Consider the following 19,360-nt stretch of genomic DNA (forward strand, 5'->3'; position numbering starts at 1 on the left):
TGGCTGGAGTAAAGGCGCCCAGCGGTGAGGGGGCGTGGCCAGAGGCCCAGCAGTGCGGGGGCGTGGTTAGAGGCAGAAACCCACGGCCGCTCATTGGCAGCTCAGGGGCCCCGCGGGCGGGGCTCTCGGCTAGGTCCCGCTAGGGCGCTAGCGGGCGGCGGGGGAGGCGGGGTCGGCGGGAGCCGGGCAGCCAATGGGCGTACGCCCCTCGAGCAGTTACAAAGGGCCGGAGCGAGGCCGCGGCGGCGGCGGGGAGGTGGGGCGAGGAGGGGCGAGGCTTCCTGAGGAGAAGCTGCGGCCGGGGCCGGGCCGGGCCACAAACAGTGGCGGCGGGACCATGGAGGCGGCGGCCGCTGCTCCACGTCGCCGGCAGCTCCTCATCGTGTTGGTGGCGGCGGCGACGCTGCTCCCGGGGGCGAAGGGTGAGTGGCGGGCGGGTGGCTGCGGGGCGCGCGGGCCGTGCCGGGCCTCTGGCTCGCTTCAGCTCTTTCTCAAACATGGCGCGGGGCCGGGGGCGCAGGTGGCGGCGCCCGGCCGGCCGGGCGCTCCTGACCCGGCAGGCGCCACGCGAGCCGGGGCGGGGAGGAGAGGCGGGGCGGGGGCGGTGTCGAGCGCGGGTGGCGGAGCACCGAGCAGAGGTCGGCCCTCTTGGGCTCCCGGTGAGCAGCGGCTGGCGAGCCTGCCGAGGTCGGGGGCTGCCCTTAGGGGTGCGAGGCCGGCCGGGACCGTGGCTCCCTGATTCCACTGCCTAAGTGCGCTCCGGCCTGAAGCTCTTGGGGCGCGGGCGGGCACCGGCGTGGAGGCGCTCGGGGCCGGGCGCGTGGAGGGCTCCCCGGAGGGTCGAAAGGGGCGCCGTGGGCAGAGACCCCGGGTGGGCCGCACCGCCGTGAGTGCCGACGCCCGCCTAGGGCGACTTTTCTTCAACCAGGGGCTTTGTGTGAGAAGCAGGCGCGAAGATGCGCGGAATGTTCTCCCTTCGTGCGTCTGGGAAGAGTTCAAAGTCCAGTAACCAGAAGGCTGCAGATTGTCTTCTTGCTAGTAGAAACTTGAACGTTTGCTCACTCTGCAGATTTGGGAACGTTTGAATGGGAACGATTTTGTAGAATTGACCAAATGCTTCCTTCTCTCGAGGGGATCGTTGCTTTGGGTGTATTATTTCCTTAAGCGGTAGTTTAAAAATCAGACCTCTGTGTAGCTGGGGTTTGAAGGGAAATGTGTGGTTTCCCAAAATATTAAAGCCGGTCGTGATACTGGTTGCCACCTCTGGAGGGAAGATTGAAAAAACTTTGTCAGGAACCAATTAAAATAGGAGAAAACAAAATACTGAGGCTCGGCATTAGCAACCAACCTGCATACAGTGAAAATACATTTTTGTTGCGGAAATTGGATAACAACATTTTAAAAAGCAAAACAAGCCAAAACAAAAGTCTCTCCAGACTGTGGGTGCCAACTATGATTAAACTTAATAGTTACTGTTTATTGGGAGTTGATTATAATGCAGATGTAAAAGACAGAGTATCAGAACCCTCGGAGTACCAGTATTTGTCCTGTATATTGACATGAAAACTGAGGTGCAGAAGATTAAGTTCTTAGTAAGGGCAGAAATTCGGATTTGCACTTAGGCCTTTCAGGGTTCAAAAGCTGTGCACCTGCTACACCAAAGTAGCATGACTCACTTAAAGAACAGTTGATATTTGATAACATAACTTAGCCATCAGTTTCTTAGTTTACTTGAACATTCTCTTTACATAGGTCTACAGTAGAAGATACAATGGGTTTTTGACATTGGCTTAGGAAGGAAATAATGGTGGACAAAGTGGGAGAATTGTTATAATTATGCATCAACTATAAGTGACCATATCTAAGTTATTTGGGTAAAGTAATTCTTTTCTACCTAAAACAAAGCAGGACACGTTCATGCATTTAGCAGTATTGATGTGGATGCTGAGAAGACTGGTTCATGTCCTGGAGGACTTTATAGCCTATTTAGGCAATGGTGTAATACAAAATTAGCCTAGATGTTTTTATTGCTCAAAACCTAGACTAGTACTTCATAAACTTTCCCCACTTGCCACCCTCTTTTCTCAAAAGATTGTATGTGCCCTTGAGTCACATACAAAATGTAAAAGACGGGTATATAAATCAAATGTACTGATAATAGATCATAAATAAAATTATTTTAAAACAATTCATTGGTATATACAGTTTTACCATTTATTAAAGATTAAAGCACATTTCTATAGTAATGAGATGGGTGAGTTTACTTTTACTTAAAGAACTGAATCATCCAGTGCCGGCGACGCCACATAATTATAGATGTTTAGGACCATTTCAGAAATTGTTGCAATTCTATCTTAATCACAAGATGAGATTCATGTAATAATTTTTAAAATGAAATTTAAGTCAGCAACTTAAACAGCAGTTTTTAAAATCAGACATTTTAACACAATACAATCAGTCAAGGATATACCACTTTGATGTACATGAGGAAAGAAAGTCTTTTCTGTAGTTTCTGTATGTTTCTGGAAGAATAGAAAACTTTGTATATTCAATAAAAACATTAAAACTCATAAAATAATAGTCTGGACTGTGTTAGCACTGCATAGCATGACAGCATGTGTGTTTAGAACCAAGACTGTAGTGAAGTTGCATCTTGCAACATAAGCATGCATTACCAGAAACACCTCAGATTCATTACTCATTTGATTTTGAATTAATTTTGGGGTGTTATACATTCACAAGTCCTTTACTGTTGCCAGATTGTTATATGACCCAGCACCTCTATGTGGAATTAGGCATCAGTTTAAGCTATGGCCTGCTGGGCACGGTGGCTCATGCCTTTAATCTTAGCACTCAGCAGATTCTGATCTCATAGTGAGTTCTAGGACATCATAATATAGAGGTCTTATCTCAACCCTACCCCCGAAAAAGAAGACGCTAGACCTAGATAAGTTCACCTTGTCTCATTGCATTAGGTTGTTTCAGTGTAGCCTTTTATACATTCTGAAGAAGTGCAAGTCTTTTCTTTAGAATTTAGCTTCTCTTAAAACTTGAAATTGCTCTTTACTGTCTATTATTTATATTTCTCTGCTAGCTTTCTCCAATATAGATTTTTGTAGGGAAATTGATTCCTTATCCCTGGACAAATACACAATATTACTTGTTTATATTTGCATCACTTGTTAGAATGCTTTTTGCTGCCACAATTTCAGGGCTTTCTTGGGAAAAATGCCTAACATCCTCTTTCTCCCCTCTTGCTGAGCAACTACCAGCTTAGTACTGCCAGTTATCCCCTAAATCTACATGGTTTTGTTGTGTTCTGTCTGTCATGGAGGATTTTGTATGAACAGGTGCCAAACTATCCTGGATTTTCCAGTGAGGTTTGAAGGTTTCCCATGTGAGGCTAGGAATTAGGATTGTTCCATTGGAAAGATGTCTCAGGACTGCAAACTCCTGAGTTCTAGTGATAACTGTTTTCCCACTAGTTCCTGACTCTTAAGTCTTTGCTGCATGCTTCATTTTATCTCTTTTGTAGGAATTTGAGGACAGAACTTCTCAGACCTGATATTCTAGATAGCTTTCATTTGGCTCTCTTTGAATTCCATCTCTTGGAAGTATATAGTATTAAAAAGTTTGTGTTATCCATTGTTACTATCCTGCATTGTTAACTAACTGTATTTGAGTATGTATTGAGTATTCAGGGGTAAATTATGCCTTTATGTCCTCAGAACCTACATCCGTGTCTTATAGTCTGTTCTACATAGATCTGTGTTGATTAAATGAATTCTGTGTGAGCAGTTCTATTTATGTACAGATGATGCTATGTTGATTTAGAATTATATGTGTATATATATAATTTGAGAAAGTTGCATGATGTGGCAAACAAAACAGTTATTTATTTTGTGATACTTGCTTTATATAATTCATGAGATTTTAGAAATTAGATGAGAAAATATGTGTATTTAAATTTGAAGTTGCTGGTCTTTTAGCAATGAGTAGGACTTGTGTATAACCACTGCCCACTAGGCTGCTTAATGTTTTGATTGTTTAGATACATTTTCTGATTGCTTAATGCCCTTTGTAGTACCTGTTAAGTGTTTTTAATACTCACCTTGTGTGGAGAGGCATATCAGTGTTTGATAGGGAAGTGGTAGTACAGGCTGAGGTCACTGGAGAGACTCATTCTGACTAAAAGATTTTGAAGGGTCTCTAGAACTTAGATAGGCAGAGAAGATGATTCCATGATTTCTAAAGTTCTTGTCTTTATGTTCCCAATAACCTCATGGCAAGCCCAGTGATTCTTTACTTTAGTCTATACCGTGTGTTTGGATTATCAACTTGTATTATCTTTCCCCCAGTTCTAAAATCTCTCTAATATGTGCCTAGAAATGAGACAGAATGGTATGTAAGTGGGTGAAGTCAAGGAGGATAACGTAAATGTGATGCTGGCCTCTTCAGTGGTGAAGATCATAGGTGTGTCATCATTTCAGTTTACCATAGAGACTCCTGAGAGTAATTGAATTTCTCAGGGCTCCACTGCACCAAACTGAGAAAGGAACTTAAATTTCCTAATTTCAGATCATCTACTTTAAAAGTAAAGGCCTTGAAGATGAAGGAGGAACTGAATTAGTGGTGATTTCCTTAAGTGAAATTGGTCTTGATGAGCAGAATTTAAGAAAAGTGAGTTTTCAGGAAGGAGGGAGGGTGATTAGATATAAGTCTTCCAGGGAGAAGTCACTTTTTAAAAATTTGTTCATTGAAAGACTTGGTATATAGTACTTACTGATTGAGAGTAGTTTTCGATTGTCTTGGTTAAATAAGGTGTAGTTGGATTAGGTATAACTATGCAGGTATAGTGAACATGTTTCTAACTGCAGCAAATTGTGAGCCTTTGCCGCTCTTTTCTTGTTGTGGCTTACATAACACAATGTTTTCTGAACAGATGGACTGTGGTTTAATATCATGTGATTGGGACACATTCTTATTTCCTGCTTCTGAAATTAAGGGCAGATGATGCTTGCATGTTTCTCAGGGATGTTTTTGCTTTTCCTCATAAAACTGGCTCTAGGAAATGTTTTGGAGTATTCTCAAATGTATAGTAAGCTTGACCTGACCTAAGTGCAGTATTTAGGGCAACATTGAAGGCCCCCTACCCATTTTTTGAGAAAGGGTCTTATGTAGCCAACCAAGCTAGTGTCGAATTTAGCTAAGAATGACCTTGAACTTTTGACCACACTGCTTCTACTTCTCCCTGAGTGCTGAGATAACAAGTTTGTACTGCACAGATTGATTGGTTGATTTTGCTTAACTTTTGGACAGTATTTAGAATTGAACCCAGAGTTGGTTTTGTTTGTTTGTTTAACATGCTAAGCAAGTGCTTGGCCAGCTGAACCACATTCTTAGCACTGAATGCATCTCTGAACTTTTTCATAATGTTTTGCTGAAGTAGGTCCATTTTTTAACTGTTGGCCTTCAGTTCAGACACTGTAGGTTGCTCTAGTGACTACTTCATTGTGAATTTGTAATTGGTTGACTTATCAACTTTTTGTTTTTCCTTAGATCCATTTTTAAATACCAATTAAGCTGATTATATGAGCCCAATTTTATTGCTCTGATATGGTCTTTTATAAAGCTGTTCCCCCATTTGGCAGCCTGAAAGCAAGACATGTAAAATTAATTTCTAGCTCAAATACAAATAGCTTCCAGACTATACAGATAGGCTGCATTAACATTCACTAGAAGAATATATTATGAGAGTGTGCCAGGCACTTACTTACCTTGTCTCATTTAACCTAGTAGCCAACCCTGAATGCTAGTTCCATAGTAGCACACAAAAGGAACAGATTCTTGTTTACACACTGATTAATTCCAAAAAAGACTGTAGTGCTACCAATCAAACCCAGGACCTGAATTTGCCGGGCAAGCCTTCTATCCTGAGCTACAACCCTGAGCTTACAGAATGACTCCATTTGTTCCAGGTCTGGACAGCCTGTGCTCAAAAGATAACTGGATTTTGATGACATGGATCCTTTTCAGTGCTCGTTATCATTGACCAAAGATACTAAGGTTTTGTGTTTGACCTTCCAGTAATAGAGACTTTTATAACAGTAACTCTCTACTTTGGTTAAAACAGCTATAGATTAACAATAGTCCAACTACTGAGACTCAAATGTTAGCATTAATCCCTTGTGTCTGGGTAGACAGAGCTAACAGGAGTTTGCTTAGATTGATACCTACTTTCCTTATAAGGATGTGCAAATGAGGAGCTTCTGGCCTCTATTTGACAGTCAAGGAAAGTCATATTGTTAATGACTGACGAAGTTTGCATTTGATATTGTGCTACTTTTCTATATTCAGTGAGTATATTGTTAGAGTTACTTCAGCAGCAAATCCTTCCTTCCATGAAAATATGAATCAAAATTTTACTTTTTATTTTTCTACTTTAAAAGATATTTATTTGTATCAGTGTGAGTGTAAATTGTGTGCCTGTGTATAGAAGTGCCTGTGTGTGTGCAGAGACCAGAAGGGTGCATCAGGTGACCGTCTCTATCACTCTCTTCCTATTCCTTTGAGGCAGAATCTTTCCCTGAACCTGGGGCTCATATTTTCTCAGCTAGGCTCGAAGCCAGTAAGCTACAGCAGTCCCCATTTCCCTGTTTTTCTTCTTTGTATCAATCTATCCTAACTACTGAATCATCTCTTCATACTCCACCGCCCCCCCCCCCCACCACGTTTTTTAAAATAGTTTTGAGACTTGGTCTTGCTATTGAGCCTATGTTGGCCACCATGTAGTCCCAGGCTTTCCCGGGGCTTGAGGCCTTCTTTCTGCCTTAGTTACTTGTGTGCTAGGATTACAGGCATGTACCACCATGCCTTGCTGCTTCAGCTTGTCTTAATTGTAGTTTGGTTCTGCAATTGCAATTGACTCAGTGTGTGATCTTTCCTTAAAGTTGTATTTTTAGGTAATTTGAGAATCACTTATGAGCTCAATGATAGTTGATCACTTTATTTATATTAATTTGCATAGCCCATAGCAAACTCCTGCTTTAAAAATAAGTACAGAAGTGAAAACAACTGAAATTTCGGATTAGAGAAAAGACAAACAAACAAAGTAGATCTTGCCAGATATCATTAAAATCGGTGCTTTATGCATCCTTGAACATTAAAAAATACTTGATTTCAATTGTTTTAAGTGTGTGTGTGTGTGTGTGTATACAGGTGTATGCCTTTGTATATTCACTTGCAGATATCTTCCTCTGTTGCTTTTTACCTTTTTTAAACATTCTCTTTGATTGAACCTAGAGTTTGCTATTTCTGCTAGACTGGCTGGCTAGAGAAAATTCAGGAAGGACTCCACCTGTCTCTGTATCTCCCAACCCTCCACCAAGTGCTAGAATTACAGATGTGTACAGCTGTGCAAAGTTTTCTGTGTGGGTGATGGGAGTCTTAACTCACCTTGTCATGCTTGCACAGCAAGCATTTTACCAGTAGAGTCCTCTGCCACGCCCTGAGAATGCTCTAACTGTTGTGTTTAGAAGTTTATCAGTGCTAATAAAAGTCTTTACACTTTGCAGCTTGAAGAATAATTTTTCTTAGCAATTATTTGGTAATCACATTAAGGTGGGAAATACAGGAAACCTTGATGACTGGTTTTCGTTTAGAAATTACAGTGCTGGGATATTACAGACTCAGATATAGCAGCCATAGCAGCAGTTGCAAAGGCAATAGAGCTTTAAGTCCACCCTGCCCGGCAGTAGGGTATAGAGGACTGAAAGAGAAGTGGTCCTGGATAGGGGAAGATGGCACTTCTGGAAAGGACCATGGTAAAGTTTTACAAATTTTAAGTGAAGTAAAAGTTTGTCATATTTGGGATGGGTGGATAAAAGAAATTGTGAAAGTTGGACTGGCAGTTTTACTGTGGGAAAAGAATGTTTAACTACCACAGAGGCAGTGGAGCAGGACAGCTGTCTAGGGAGACTTTGGAATTGGTTTGATGATACTGGAAATGGAGTGGAAGAGGGGCTCTGTGACATTTCAGTCTAATCAGAATTATTCTTTCTCTGGTTCCTAAATGGCCTCCTCCCACACCTCTCAGAAGTCACTCTGATGTCCCTTTTACAAATTGTTATATTCTTCTACTTTTTCTTTCTGTAATACTTCCTTCCCACATATTTTATTTACTTATGTAAATACTATATATAGTTTTCATTTCTTTCTCTTTTCTATTAGGAGGTAAACTTGAAAGCAGTATCTTTTTGTTGGTTGGTGCATAAAAAGTGCATGGTAAATAATTAAGTGGCAGACTGTCTTAGCAGTAAAAAGTAGAGTATAGAAATCAAGAAGGACTCCATCAAAAAAGACTGACTGAAGCCTATGCCCCTGAAAATGTCTTCTATAAGGAATCTGGAAAGAGAGATTGCAGAGAGATGGATTCTGACTTGAGCAAGCTGAATTAGGCAAAGGTAGCCAAGAGCTACCTTTGTTGCTTAGTTGTTCAGTGGGGAATGAAGACAATGCCTTACCACTATTTTCCTTTCCCCTTGCTCTCTTTTCCTTGGCTCCTGGTAGTCTGAAAAGCCTCCGTAAGAGGTGTCGTACTCCTGAATGTTCCTCATTCCTGTGTTGGGAGGCCTTACTTTGTATATTTCCCACCTGACTAACAAAAGATATGTGCGTTCAGAATGTGATCGTTTGGTTATAATGTACTAAATAAAAATGTCCAGTCGATGTAAGAATTTGCTTTGGTTCCTGGCTGAGATAGAAGACAGGAAGCTCCCTTTTTGGAGCTTAGGTTTCCACTTCTGGTCACAGGTCACTGAGATTAGAGAAATCTTTCTTGGAGTTCCCTGATCCCTGTCCTGTTATATGTTTTTGTTGTTTGTTTTCCTCCTACTCTTCTGCTTCATAAGTCAAACACTGGTGCTGGGTATCTCTGGACTGTTTCATTTTTCTATTTGAATTTCTCTAACTGAAGTTTGGTTTCTTTCCAATTCTGAAGGCAGCTTCCCAGAAAATTAGTAGTATTTTTGTTTCTAAGAGTAGATAAACAAAACCTGGTATACTTATTTGTAATTATCTTTTAATGGGTGTGTTTCAATGGGGAACATTTTTCAGAGGTTAAGTGCTGACTCCCGTGGCCATTGTGAAGATAGGAACACAGCTGTGTATGTAACTAATCTCACATGAGCCTGCCATACTAGGTATTCAATAAATGGAAATTATTACATATTTTAGTAAGTGAAGAAACAGAAATGTTTGATACACTGAAGCAAATTTCAGCATAAAATACAAAAGAACTTTCTTGATCTTAGCTGTCATAATATACCTGTCACTGCAAAGAATGCAAGCAGAATCTGCAGGCAGGGCTGAAAAGCTACAGAAGAACTTTCTTGCATTATGTGGAAGGTTGGAGTTGATTATGTCTATGCTGTTTCTCCTGGAAAATTCTGTATATTTAGGTATAACCCAAACTTTCTTGCTTATTGTTTTTAGCTAATATACCAGCTAACCCCCTTAGCTAACATATCAGCTAAACCCCACTAGGATTCATAGTTTGAAGATGAGCATTATCTTCATGAGGCTGGAAATAGGGCTCAGCAGCTAAGAGTGCTTGTACATTTTCAGAGGACCAAGAGTTTGGTTCCTAGCACCCACATCAGGTGGCTTACTACCATCTGTAACTAGTTTCAGGGGATCTTACTCACTCTTCTGGCCTCTGAAGGCACCTATACACTTATAGACACACACACACACACACACACACATAAAAATTTTTTTCACAAAGATCTTTTTTTAGTACTATTTTCTTGTAACTTCCTTATTGTATGAGAATGGTTGTCTTATACTCTGGCTATTCTTCAAAAGGGGATTTAATGACTGGAAAGGATAAGGAAGACACAGAGGACAGTTATCTGTACTGTAGCTGAGGAAGGCTTTGCATTTGAGCATGTAGTTAGCGCTTAATTTTCTAGCAGCAAAGACAGATAAAGATGACGCTCTCCTGCCTATTAAGAATTCATGAGCCGGGCGTGGTGGCGCACGCCTTTAATCCCAGCACTCGGGAGGCAGAGGCAGGCGGATTTCTGAGTTCGAGGCCAGCCTGGTCTACAAAGTGAGTTCCAGGACAGCCAAGGCTACACAGAGAAACCCTGTCTCGAAAAGCCAAAAAAAAAAAAAAAGAATTCATGAACAAGGCTCTCCCTCCATCCCACTCCACCCCAAGCTTACAGTAGTCAAAGAATTTCCAAGGGATAAAGTTATTGCTGGACTTGTCATTTCTGATTTCTTGTTCTGAGGTTCAATCTTCAACACTTTCCTAGGGTTCAGTTTAGAACCCACTGACACTATCCTTCCCTATTTAAGGCTCTGATCCAAGTGTGGACATTTGAATGCCTAATACCAGTGGAACAGCTGATGTTAAAGCTGGGACATTTGAATTAAGCTTTGCTAGAGGCTAGAGGCTAATGGTTAGAGAACAACATGAAACTATTTGGGCTGGCTTATAAAGACGTTTTCCTAATGTTCTTAAATTGGCCAGTATCCATCTGGCAGACATCATCAAAGAGTGGTCCTCAAAGATGAACAGAACCAGACATGTTTTTCTTCTAACAAGTCCAGCTAGGCCAGATGCTGAAAGTGTCTTTGCTTTGGGTTTCCTGTTTGAAAAGTGACTTCTGGGTAATGGGTATTAAAAATGATTATTTTAGGAGAGATAACATGTACCCAGGGTGTGTTCTTCTGTTTTACCAGTTTTATAGTAACCCTGAGATATGCACATTAGCTTGAGGAGTATTCTCTATTCAGTGTATCCTAAATTCTTCCTGCTTCTTAGTAGAATCCTTCTTTGTGTAAGTACCCTGAGAAGTGAATGGGATTTTTACTCTTTGCAACTTAGGAGGATATTGTTCCCATTTAAGTTTTATGTATGTATCTGCTTATCATGTATCCTTTATTGATTGGTGGTTGTAGTTGTTGCTACTTTAAGTATCTGTTTATCATGTATCCTTTATTGATTGGTGGTTGTAGTTGTTGCTACTTTAAGAATCTGTTTATCATGTATCCTTTACTGATTGGTGGTTGTAGTTGTGGCTACTTTAAGTCCTTGTCAGAGTTGGCTTGATCTCACCAGCAGGACAGACCTAAAGCGTACCTTATGTTTGATTACTTGCTTCAGGATAACTGTTCTATCTAGATTTCTTAGGTGTGGACCTCACTGGTTACATAATGGTGTATTTATAGTTCTAGGACACCTTGTACAGGCATCCTGTTACATTTCTACAATATAAGATCCTTAAATATGTATTGAAATTCAAATCGATCCTGTGACAAAAGCAAAAATGAAAAGCCTTCCTACTAGAAGCTAGGACTAATATACATATTTGAGAGCATTGAGCATGGAGGATATAGCCAGGCCTACTCAGAATATAGAGACAAAAGAATACCAACTGTGGCTTTTCATTTATGTGTGTGTATATATGTATTTTTTGCTTGATTTATTCATTTCCAAATTGAACTGTAATGTGCTCTAATTGAGTCTTTTTGTTTAGCACATGGCTGTTGATTTGAATATTCTCCAATTGAGAAACTGACATTTTAATTTTGTTATTCAGTATGCAACAGATTTAAATAAAACATCAAGATTGTCTATTGTAGATTTCCTTCAACAGTAATTATATGTAATTATTTTTACCAAAATAAACAAGCTAAAATAGTTTTGGTTATTTTATGTAATTTTATATTTGGAAAAAAATTACAAACCAGGGGCCAATTTGCTTGTGTTCCTCAGTGAGTAAAGATACTCTGATTACAAGCTTCACAGAGGTTCACAAAACAGGTCCTGGTACTAACAAATGACTAGAGACAAAGCATGGTGTGAGGGATTTCTTTCTTCTGTACTGTGAATTAAATTTAGGGCCTCACTCATGATAGGCAGGTGCTCTACCACTGAGTTTCATCTATCCTTATCTAAGATACATCTACTCTTACCCCTTTTTAAAAACTGTTTTGTTGTTATTATTGTTTTTTAACTTTGGTAAAAACAGGGTCTTATTCAGTTGCTCAGCCTGGCTTTGAACTGGTGATCCTACCATTTCAACCTTTCAAGTAGCTGGAACCTATAAGCCACCAGGCCTGGCTTATGGATTGCTTTCATATGAAGAAATACTTTTCCCTACTTCTATTATTTTCCTTTCTTTGCTCTATTTTGTGGTCTTCTTACCGTTTATTGTGCTCTCACACTCAGTGGTCACCATTGTATCTTCCATGGTATCTTTTTATTAAGCAAAAAAGGCTAATTAAATGGCTTAGTTAGATCTGATCTATTCACTTCACTTTTTTTTTAAGACAGGGTCTTACTATCTAGCACCAGTCAGTCTGGAACTTCTTATATAGACCAGGCTGACCTTGAACTCACAGAGATCCATCTGGTTAAACTTCTTGAGTTCTGGGATAGAATCAAATCCATAAATGCCTTTATTTTATGATGGAAAATGGAAAGAAGGAATGAGGTTGGTGGGGAGGGAGTAGACAAGCAGAAATAGCAGAATTGGGGGTACATTGCAATTAGTGTGCCCTGAGGATAAAGTCTACTCTAAGCAGCTGGATACTTCCCTCTAATTTAGCTTGGAGTCCCTGGAACTGGGAAAACAAGTCTCACGGAACAGATGGATGTAATCACCTATGATCTATATATCCTAAAGCATAGCTAGAGCTTAGTAATTGTTGACTTGTATATAACTGTCACAATTCTGTAAGAAGAAACTTCTGTGCTGTATCTTTACTTCTCCAAGTGATACCAAGACCTTCATTTCCCTGACCCTAGCAGGTCATTATGTTTCTCCCAGTATTGAAGACTTTCTTCAATAACCACTTGTTAGCAGCAGTAGGAAGCCTGTCATATTCTTATTGCCAAGTTTCTTGACATCTAGGTTTCTGGGTCTGAAAACTTACTCTCATCTAGGAGTAAGCCTAAACTATATGTAAGGGGCAAGTGTGTTCCCCAAAGGAGTTGAGTTACCATGAGGTGGTTGCTTCCTTACCCTGTAAGCCAGCCCCAATTAAGAGTCCTTTTAAGACTCTTTTAAGACCTTTGCCTTGCTCATGGTGTCTGTTCACAGCAGTAAAACCCTAAGATACATGGCTTAGTTTGTTATGTTCTTGTAGGAGGAGCTGTAGCTGCTTGCTTTTATACTTTGTTTGCTGAGGGAGGTGAACATTTCAGCTGAGAGAAGGCAACAACATACAGGTTTGTGTAACTACTATGTGTTGTCATTTACTGAATTTTCAAGCTTTCTAATCATTCCTAGCTACCATCTGGTTTTGCTAGGTTCAATAATAACATTTCACTTTGCAAATAAATGGGAACTAAGTGAAGCTAAAATACAGAGAGAATCAACCAAGGGTAGAATGAATTTGTTTCAGTAGAGCAGGGACTATGCAGAGTTGACTATTGGAAGTGCTACTTTTTTATATTAAAAGTCTTGGAGAATTAACACTATAAATTGTACATATGTCCCTTTAAAAAATATAATTACAGGTTAAATTTAAGCTGTGAATACTTAAGAAATCTGAAGGGTTTTTGAAAAATTTCTTAGATTTTATTAATGCACCAAGAGGACTGCAAATCTACCTGCTTCCCCCACCCCAAGAAATCCTTATAGTACCACCAAAATAATATAATAAATAAAAGGCAAATCTGATAACAAGAAGAGGTAGCTAAAATACGATTAACGCCAGACAAAGTAACGGTCAAGCTGCACAGCCTTAGGTGAGAGGTGTTTTATGTCGAGATACCATTCCCTGTGCTGCATTATTAATCATTATATAGCTAGTAAGATATGTATATATGGCTAAAACTGTTAGAATATAAGACACATAAAACAACTGTAGATTAAGAAAAGCAGGATTCAAATTAGAGAATAAAGAGTTAATGAATTCCAATTTTGCAATCATAAATAGCATTCTTTCAGAATACTACTGGATTTTCCAGGAAGTTTACCATGCAGAGGTCTATAAAGAACACTCTGATTAGAAATTAACGATAACCAAAACTAAATCAATAAAAGCCAAATAAATGTGTTTACTTGGAAATTTTATATTTTCTCAATAATCCTTTGGTTAAGGGAAATTTAGTTACATAAATCTAGAAATGATTGTGTACCCTCCATACCAGAACTGGTAGTTCTGATAAAGTAATGTCTAAAGGAAAATTAGAAGGCAAGAAGTTTGAAGATCAAGCTGGAGATAGAACATTTTGGTAATGCAAAGAAAACAGAAGTACAGGAAGAAGATTTGATCAATAAACTAAATTGTTTTTGTTAAACATTAAAATAGATATTTGGTAAACTTTTAAAAAGAGATTAAGTGAATAGAAAAAAGATAGAAAGGAGAATGGGATAGATAGGTAGATACAAAAATTAATTTATTTTTATTTTATGTGCATTGGTGTTTTGCCTGTATGTATGCCTGTATGTGAGGATGTCAGATCTTGGAGTTACAGATAGTTCTGAGCCACCATGTGAGTGCTGGGAATTGAACCCTGGGTCCTCTGGAAGAGTAGTAAGTGCTCTTAACCACTGAGTCATCTTTCTAACCCCCAATATATTTTAACTTTAGTTCTAAGGTTGGTGCATTTTATTTATTTACTTTAAACTTTTTATTGATTCTTTGCAAGTACATGAACTCCAATCCCGCTCATCTCCCTTTTCCCACATATCTGCCCTTCACTCTTGCAATTAACCACCCCACATAAAACACACACACACACACACCCTCACCACCACCATCAACACCACCAAAAAACAAGGCATAGAAAACATCTCACTGTGGAACTGTAGTATGTCACAGTGTGTCCTACAGTATAGCCCTCTGTCCATACATCTCCACTTGCAAATGTCCATTGTAATGAGTCATTGGTCTGGGTTGATAGTTTCTGTAATACCATCAATATTGGATTCTCATTGGGACTCCTCCTGGTTATCTTACTGTTCTGTGTCATGGAGATCCTGCAGCTTTGGATCAATAGGACTGGCCCTTTCACTTATCCCAACCATGTGCAGATGATAAAGATTTTAGGGTGGCCCATTTCAGAGCCCTGATCTGGGCCTGGACAATAGCTAAGAAGGTTGGCCCAATGACTTTTCTTTATCACTCTACCAGAGCAAGTTCTCCAGCACTGCTCCAGGTAGGCCACCCAATGCTGCCATCAGCAAGAAGCAGGGTCAGTTCTCTTGCTCTCATGTCCTTGGGGCCAACTCACTCCCACTCAAGCTTCCAGAGCCAGCTCCACTGTGCTACCCAGTCAAGCTGTGGGGCCCATTCTCCCAAGGGCTACAGCCTGTGAACTGGACTCTCACCCTCTGGGACAACTCACCTGTGCCCTCTCCACCAGGGCCAGCTCTACTGTGATGCCCAGGCAAGGTGCAGGGCCCACTTTCCTAAGTGTTGTGGCCAGTGAGAGGCAAGGCCAGCTCACCTGCTTTCATGACCTCAGGGTCAGATCTCCCGATTGCTACAGGTGGTGAGAGGAGGGAAGGGCATCATCTCTGCCCCATGCAACCTCAGGACAGAAAGATAAGTGACAGTGCCAACTCTCCTGAGCTCTCACCCTCAGGGGCTGGCTTTCCTGTGCCCCCTCTACCAGGGCCAACCCTACTGTGCTGCCTAGACGAGGTATAGGAAAGTTGTTGCATTCTAAACCAGTGTGATTTATCTTTCTGTATCCAGATTGCCCCCACCACTGCCCCTTGTTTTTAGAAGTTTCTTGTTTTACCTTTCTCATTGAGATGTATGGTAAGCTCCTGTATGTAATGCTAGGAAATGAACCCTAAGCTTCTTTTATGTTAGGCTTTACCCACTGAGGTTTATCCTTAACCCTTCAAAGTTTTATTATACAATTTGCTAATAGCTTTTTTTAAATGCATGTGGTTTTATCTGTTATTTTGTTTGTGTATATTGTCTAAACTATCCATTTGTTGTGTCATCTCTCCCAAGTGGTTTTCCTTTCTTTAGCTTTCTTCATATTTAGTGTGGGCATCTTTTTCAGAGAACTTTTCCTTTACTCTTTTAGAACTTTGCATGGCATTCACCAGTAGTGTGTTTTGTTCTTCATGTGATAAAGTAGAAGGCAAGAGTCTCACCCTCTACATCCTCTGAATGTTGTTTTTTCCCTGTGTGGGTTACACGTGTTCTTGTTTTCTAGAGGAAAAGCTACTAACCACAATGACAATATTAGCTCATTTTTTTCAGCAATGGGTCCCATAGGTCCTTAGCTGTTTGCTGGTCCAGGTGTTATTTCCTGTACCCTAAGTCAAAGACAGCTCTGGGAGGTGATTACTACTTACATCTTCTACCTCACTTAAATCTTATACCTCAGGCCCTTAGTCTAGGATGGTCTATTACATTCTCATACAGCCAAGGCACAGTGTTCCCTACAGCTCTTCTTTCCAGAGAGACAATATGGAGCCTTTCATCTTATGCATCAGTGTTTAGTCAGAACACTGTAGGTTTTCTCATTCTTTTTGTTCTTTTTTTTTTTTTTTTCTAAAGTAAGTATGAATTTATTGATGTAGCACGTAGGACTTTCCTATATTGTCATTTGTAAAATAAAGGACTAGAATCAGTGTAAACATTTCATGGCTATCAAGTTCTAGTATGAACTATTAGTCGGTAGTGTTTTGTATAAAGGTACTCCCAGAACCTTTGTGAATTTGGGTTGTAAGTGAAGCTATATTTCCTGTAGATACCCTCTTTGCTTCCACAGTAAAGTTCTTTTGCCAGCGTGGTTCAGATGTTACTAAAAGATTCCACAGATGGCAAGATAATAATGCTTGTGAATACCCATTGCTTTTGTTCCTCCAGTTTATATTGTGCTCTGTATTAGTATTGTCTCTTAGAGCTGTCAGAAGATTATTTGTGTAGCTTTTAAAATGGATAACAGCATGAAGTAGATGCTCTAAAGAATATTTTTGAATGATTGTGTAACAAATTTGGATTATAAAGTGCTTTGAGTACTGCTGATATTTAATGTCCAACTCTACATTTAACTCAGATCTTCTATAATTAGTACTGTTACAGAGCATAAGTCGAAAAATAAGGCTCAAAATAAATTAGTGACTTTTTTAGATTTACTTTGTGTCTGTCTGGTAGAGTTAGGATTTAGTGTAAGTCTTTTGTTTCTGATTTCTGTATGCTCAACAATTTTGTTCTTATAATGCCAACTAGTCAAATTGAAATCTGCCAAGTAAAAGTGTTTAGGAGAAAATAAGAAATGTAGATATTGTTTCACCACTCACCATCAGCAACAGAAGTTTCCGGTTTCTTTTTAGGATCTAATGTAATGCTGGGTACACCAGCCTGCTTTCTGCACACCCAGACTCAGAAGTGTAGAACAAAACTACTAAGAACTTGGCAGAACTGTAATTATGCCATGTGGAGCTTTACTTCCTGTTCTCTTCCTGCAGTTAATAACATGACTATTTTAACATGATCGTTTCCTGTCCTTAAACATGCTGGTAAAATCAGTCTTCTGTATCTGACTGTCTCATACTTAAGGTTCTCATTGCCATTGTCATTGTCTCATTGTCATTCATGCAGGTTTCTCAGTCATAAATACGGATGGACAAATATGTGTGTACATTTTTGTTCTCATCTCCATAGACAAAATTCTATAGAGTGACATGAATGGATTAAAAGGTAACTGTTTAAGGCTGTGTGTGTGCGCGCGCACATTTTACTTTGCAGAGTGAACAAAAGTTTAAGATTGGAATGAGGTAACTACTTCCTAAGGAGAATATGCTGATGTAGAACTGTGAAGGAAGTATAGAGAAAAGGATGGAACATAGAGAAGCATTTTAATTGTTTTCAGTATCATTGGGTAGGTATAATACACTCATCCTTTTGGAAGTTCATACATCTTTCAAATGTATATGTGGTAAAGTTTTCTTCTCTTCATCTTTTAGTCACCCAGTCCTTTCTTTGGAAGCTGATGTTACTTATTTCTTCCTTTAAATTTATTTATTTATTGTGTGTGTGTGTGTGTGTATATTGTGTGTGTGTGTGTATGGGGGGGCACTGGTAGAAAGTTGTCTGTTGAGTGAGGGATTAATCTCCATATCTCCATGGCCAGAGTATCTTTCTGTTCCTGCTTTAAATTTTTTGATACCGTGAGAGTTTATATTCAAGTGACTAATATGCTGTCACTTACTAATGCAGTTCATTCTTTGAGAGCTGTTGTCAAATTTCCCAAACCTGCTGAGTAGATCTTTATCTGGTACTAGTATAATTTATCTCATTTTGAACTTAAAGGAAGACCTTTGCATTACTCCCTTCTAATATCTCCTCTTGTAACTGGATAGCCTGTTCACAGCATGCTCGTATACATAAATAAATAAACCTAAAAAAAGTTGGGTGTGATACCAACTTTCAGTACTTGGAAGCCAGAAACAGACAAATTTCTGTCACTTCAGGGCCATCCAGAGCTACATGACCCTGTCTCGAATGAACAACAAACTCAAGGCAATAACCTGGTTTCGTTTCTTTTCTCTTTTCTTTTCTTTTCTTTTCTTTTCTTTTCTTTTCTTTTCTTTTCTTTTCTTTTCTTTCTTTCTTAAATGGTTTTAGAGCTTTATTGTAGAAAGGCAGGGAGAAAGGAGAGAAGGTAGAAAGAGAGAGGGAGAGGCCGGCCATGGCCACGTAGAGAGAGGGGGAAGGGAAAGAGAGAAAGAAGGCTAGAGAGTAAGAGAGGTGAGGGCTAAAGAGCCAGCCCTGTAGTTTCATCTGTACTAATAGCAGTATATTGAAAGGAGGAAGAGAATTTTCCTGAGATGCTTGCTGTATTCAGAAGTAGAAGAAAGGGGGGAGAGAAGAGAGGGGAAAGCATATTGGGAATGGTGTGGGCAAAGTAGATTTTGCAGAAGAATTGGAGTAGAAGAATAGGTGGAAAGAAGTGCCTCAAAGCATTTGTCAGGTACGGAGAGGATTTATCACCCTCATACTGTACAGTAAAGAAAGATACCCAAGGGAACTGCTCTCGTTTTATTTGAGTCACTTTATTTGACATGCTAGGAGTTTGGTATCTGATAATCTTTCACATCACTCTGACTTACTCGGGAATATTTGAAAACCTCACTGGAAGTAATTATATTCCTGATATCAGTCTGAGTGGAGGGGGTTTTTGTTTGTTTTTTTAAGGTTTTTTTTTTTTTTTTTTGGTGTGGAATTGAAGTGAAATCTATGTACAGACATTTTAATAACCATCAAAATTATAACACTTAGTTGCAGGAAAGCAACCAGTGCAAATAATTAATGTGATGATTTAATGAACAATACCATCTGTGATCATCCCTATAAGCAAGAGTGAAGT

At 39.8% G+C, this 19,360-nt stretch overlaps 1 protein-coding gene across 4 annotated transcripts in view; it reads left to right on the forward strand.

Moving 5' to 3' along the window:
• The first annotated feature begins 284 nt into the window (after positions 1-284).
• Positions 285-19,360, forward strand: part of Tgfbr1 (transforming growth factor beta receptor 1) — a 60,413-nt gene continuing 41,337 nt past the window's right edge. For 2 of the 4 annotated variants that reach the window (XM_029475980.1, XM_029475981.1), the window contains exon 1: positions 285-422. In XM_029475980.1, the coding sequence (XP_029331840.1) occupies positions 338-422 (85 nt within the window). In that variant the 5' untranslated portion in view covers positions 285-337. Of the gene's footprint in view, positions 423-713; positions 887-17,592; positions 17,692-19,360 lie in introns of those variants that run through there. The other 2 variants (XM_029475982.1, XM_029475983.1) reach the window with 2 other exon arrangements.

Source organism: Mus caroli, chromosome 4 (assembly GCF_900094665.2).
Source record: "Mus caroli chromosome 4, CAROLI_EIJ_v1.1, whole genome shotgun sequence".
In the NCBI taxonomy this organism is placed as follows: Eukaryota; Metazoa; Chordata; class Mammalia; order Rodentia; family Muridae; genus Mus; species Mus caroli.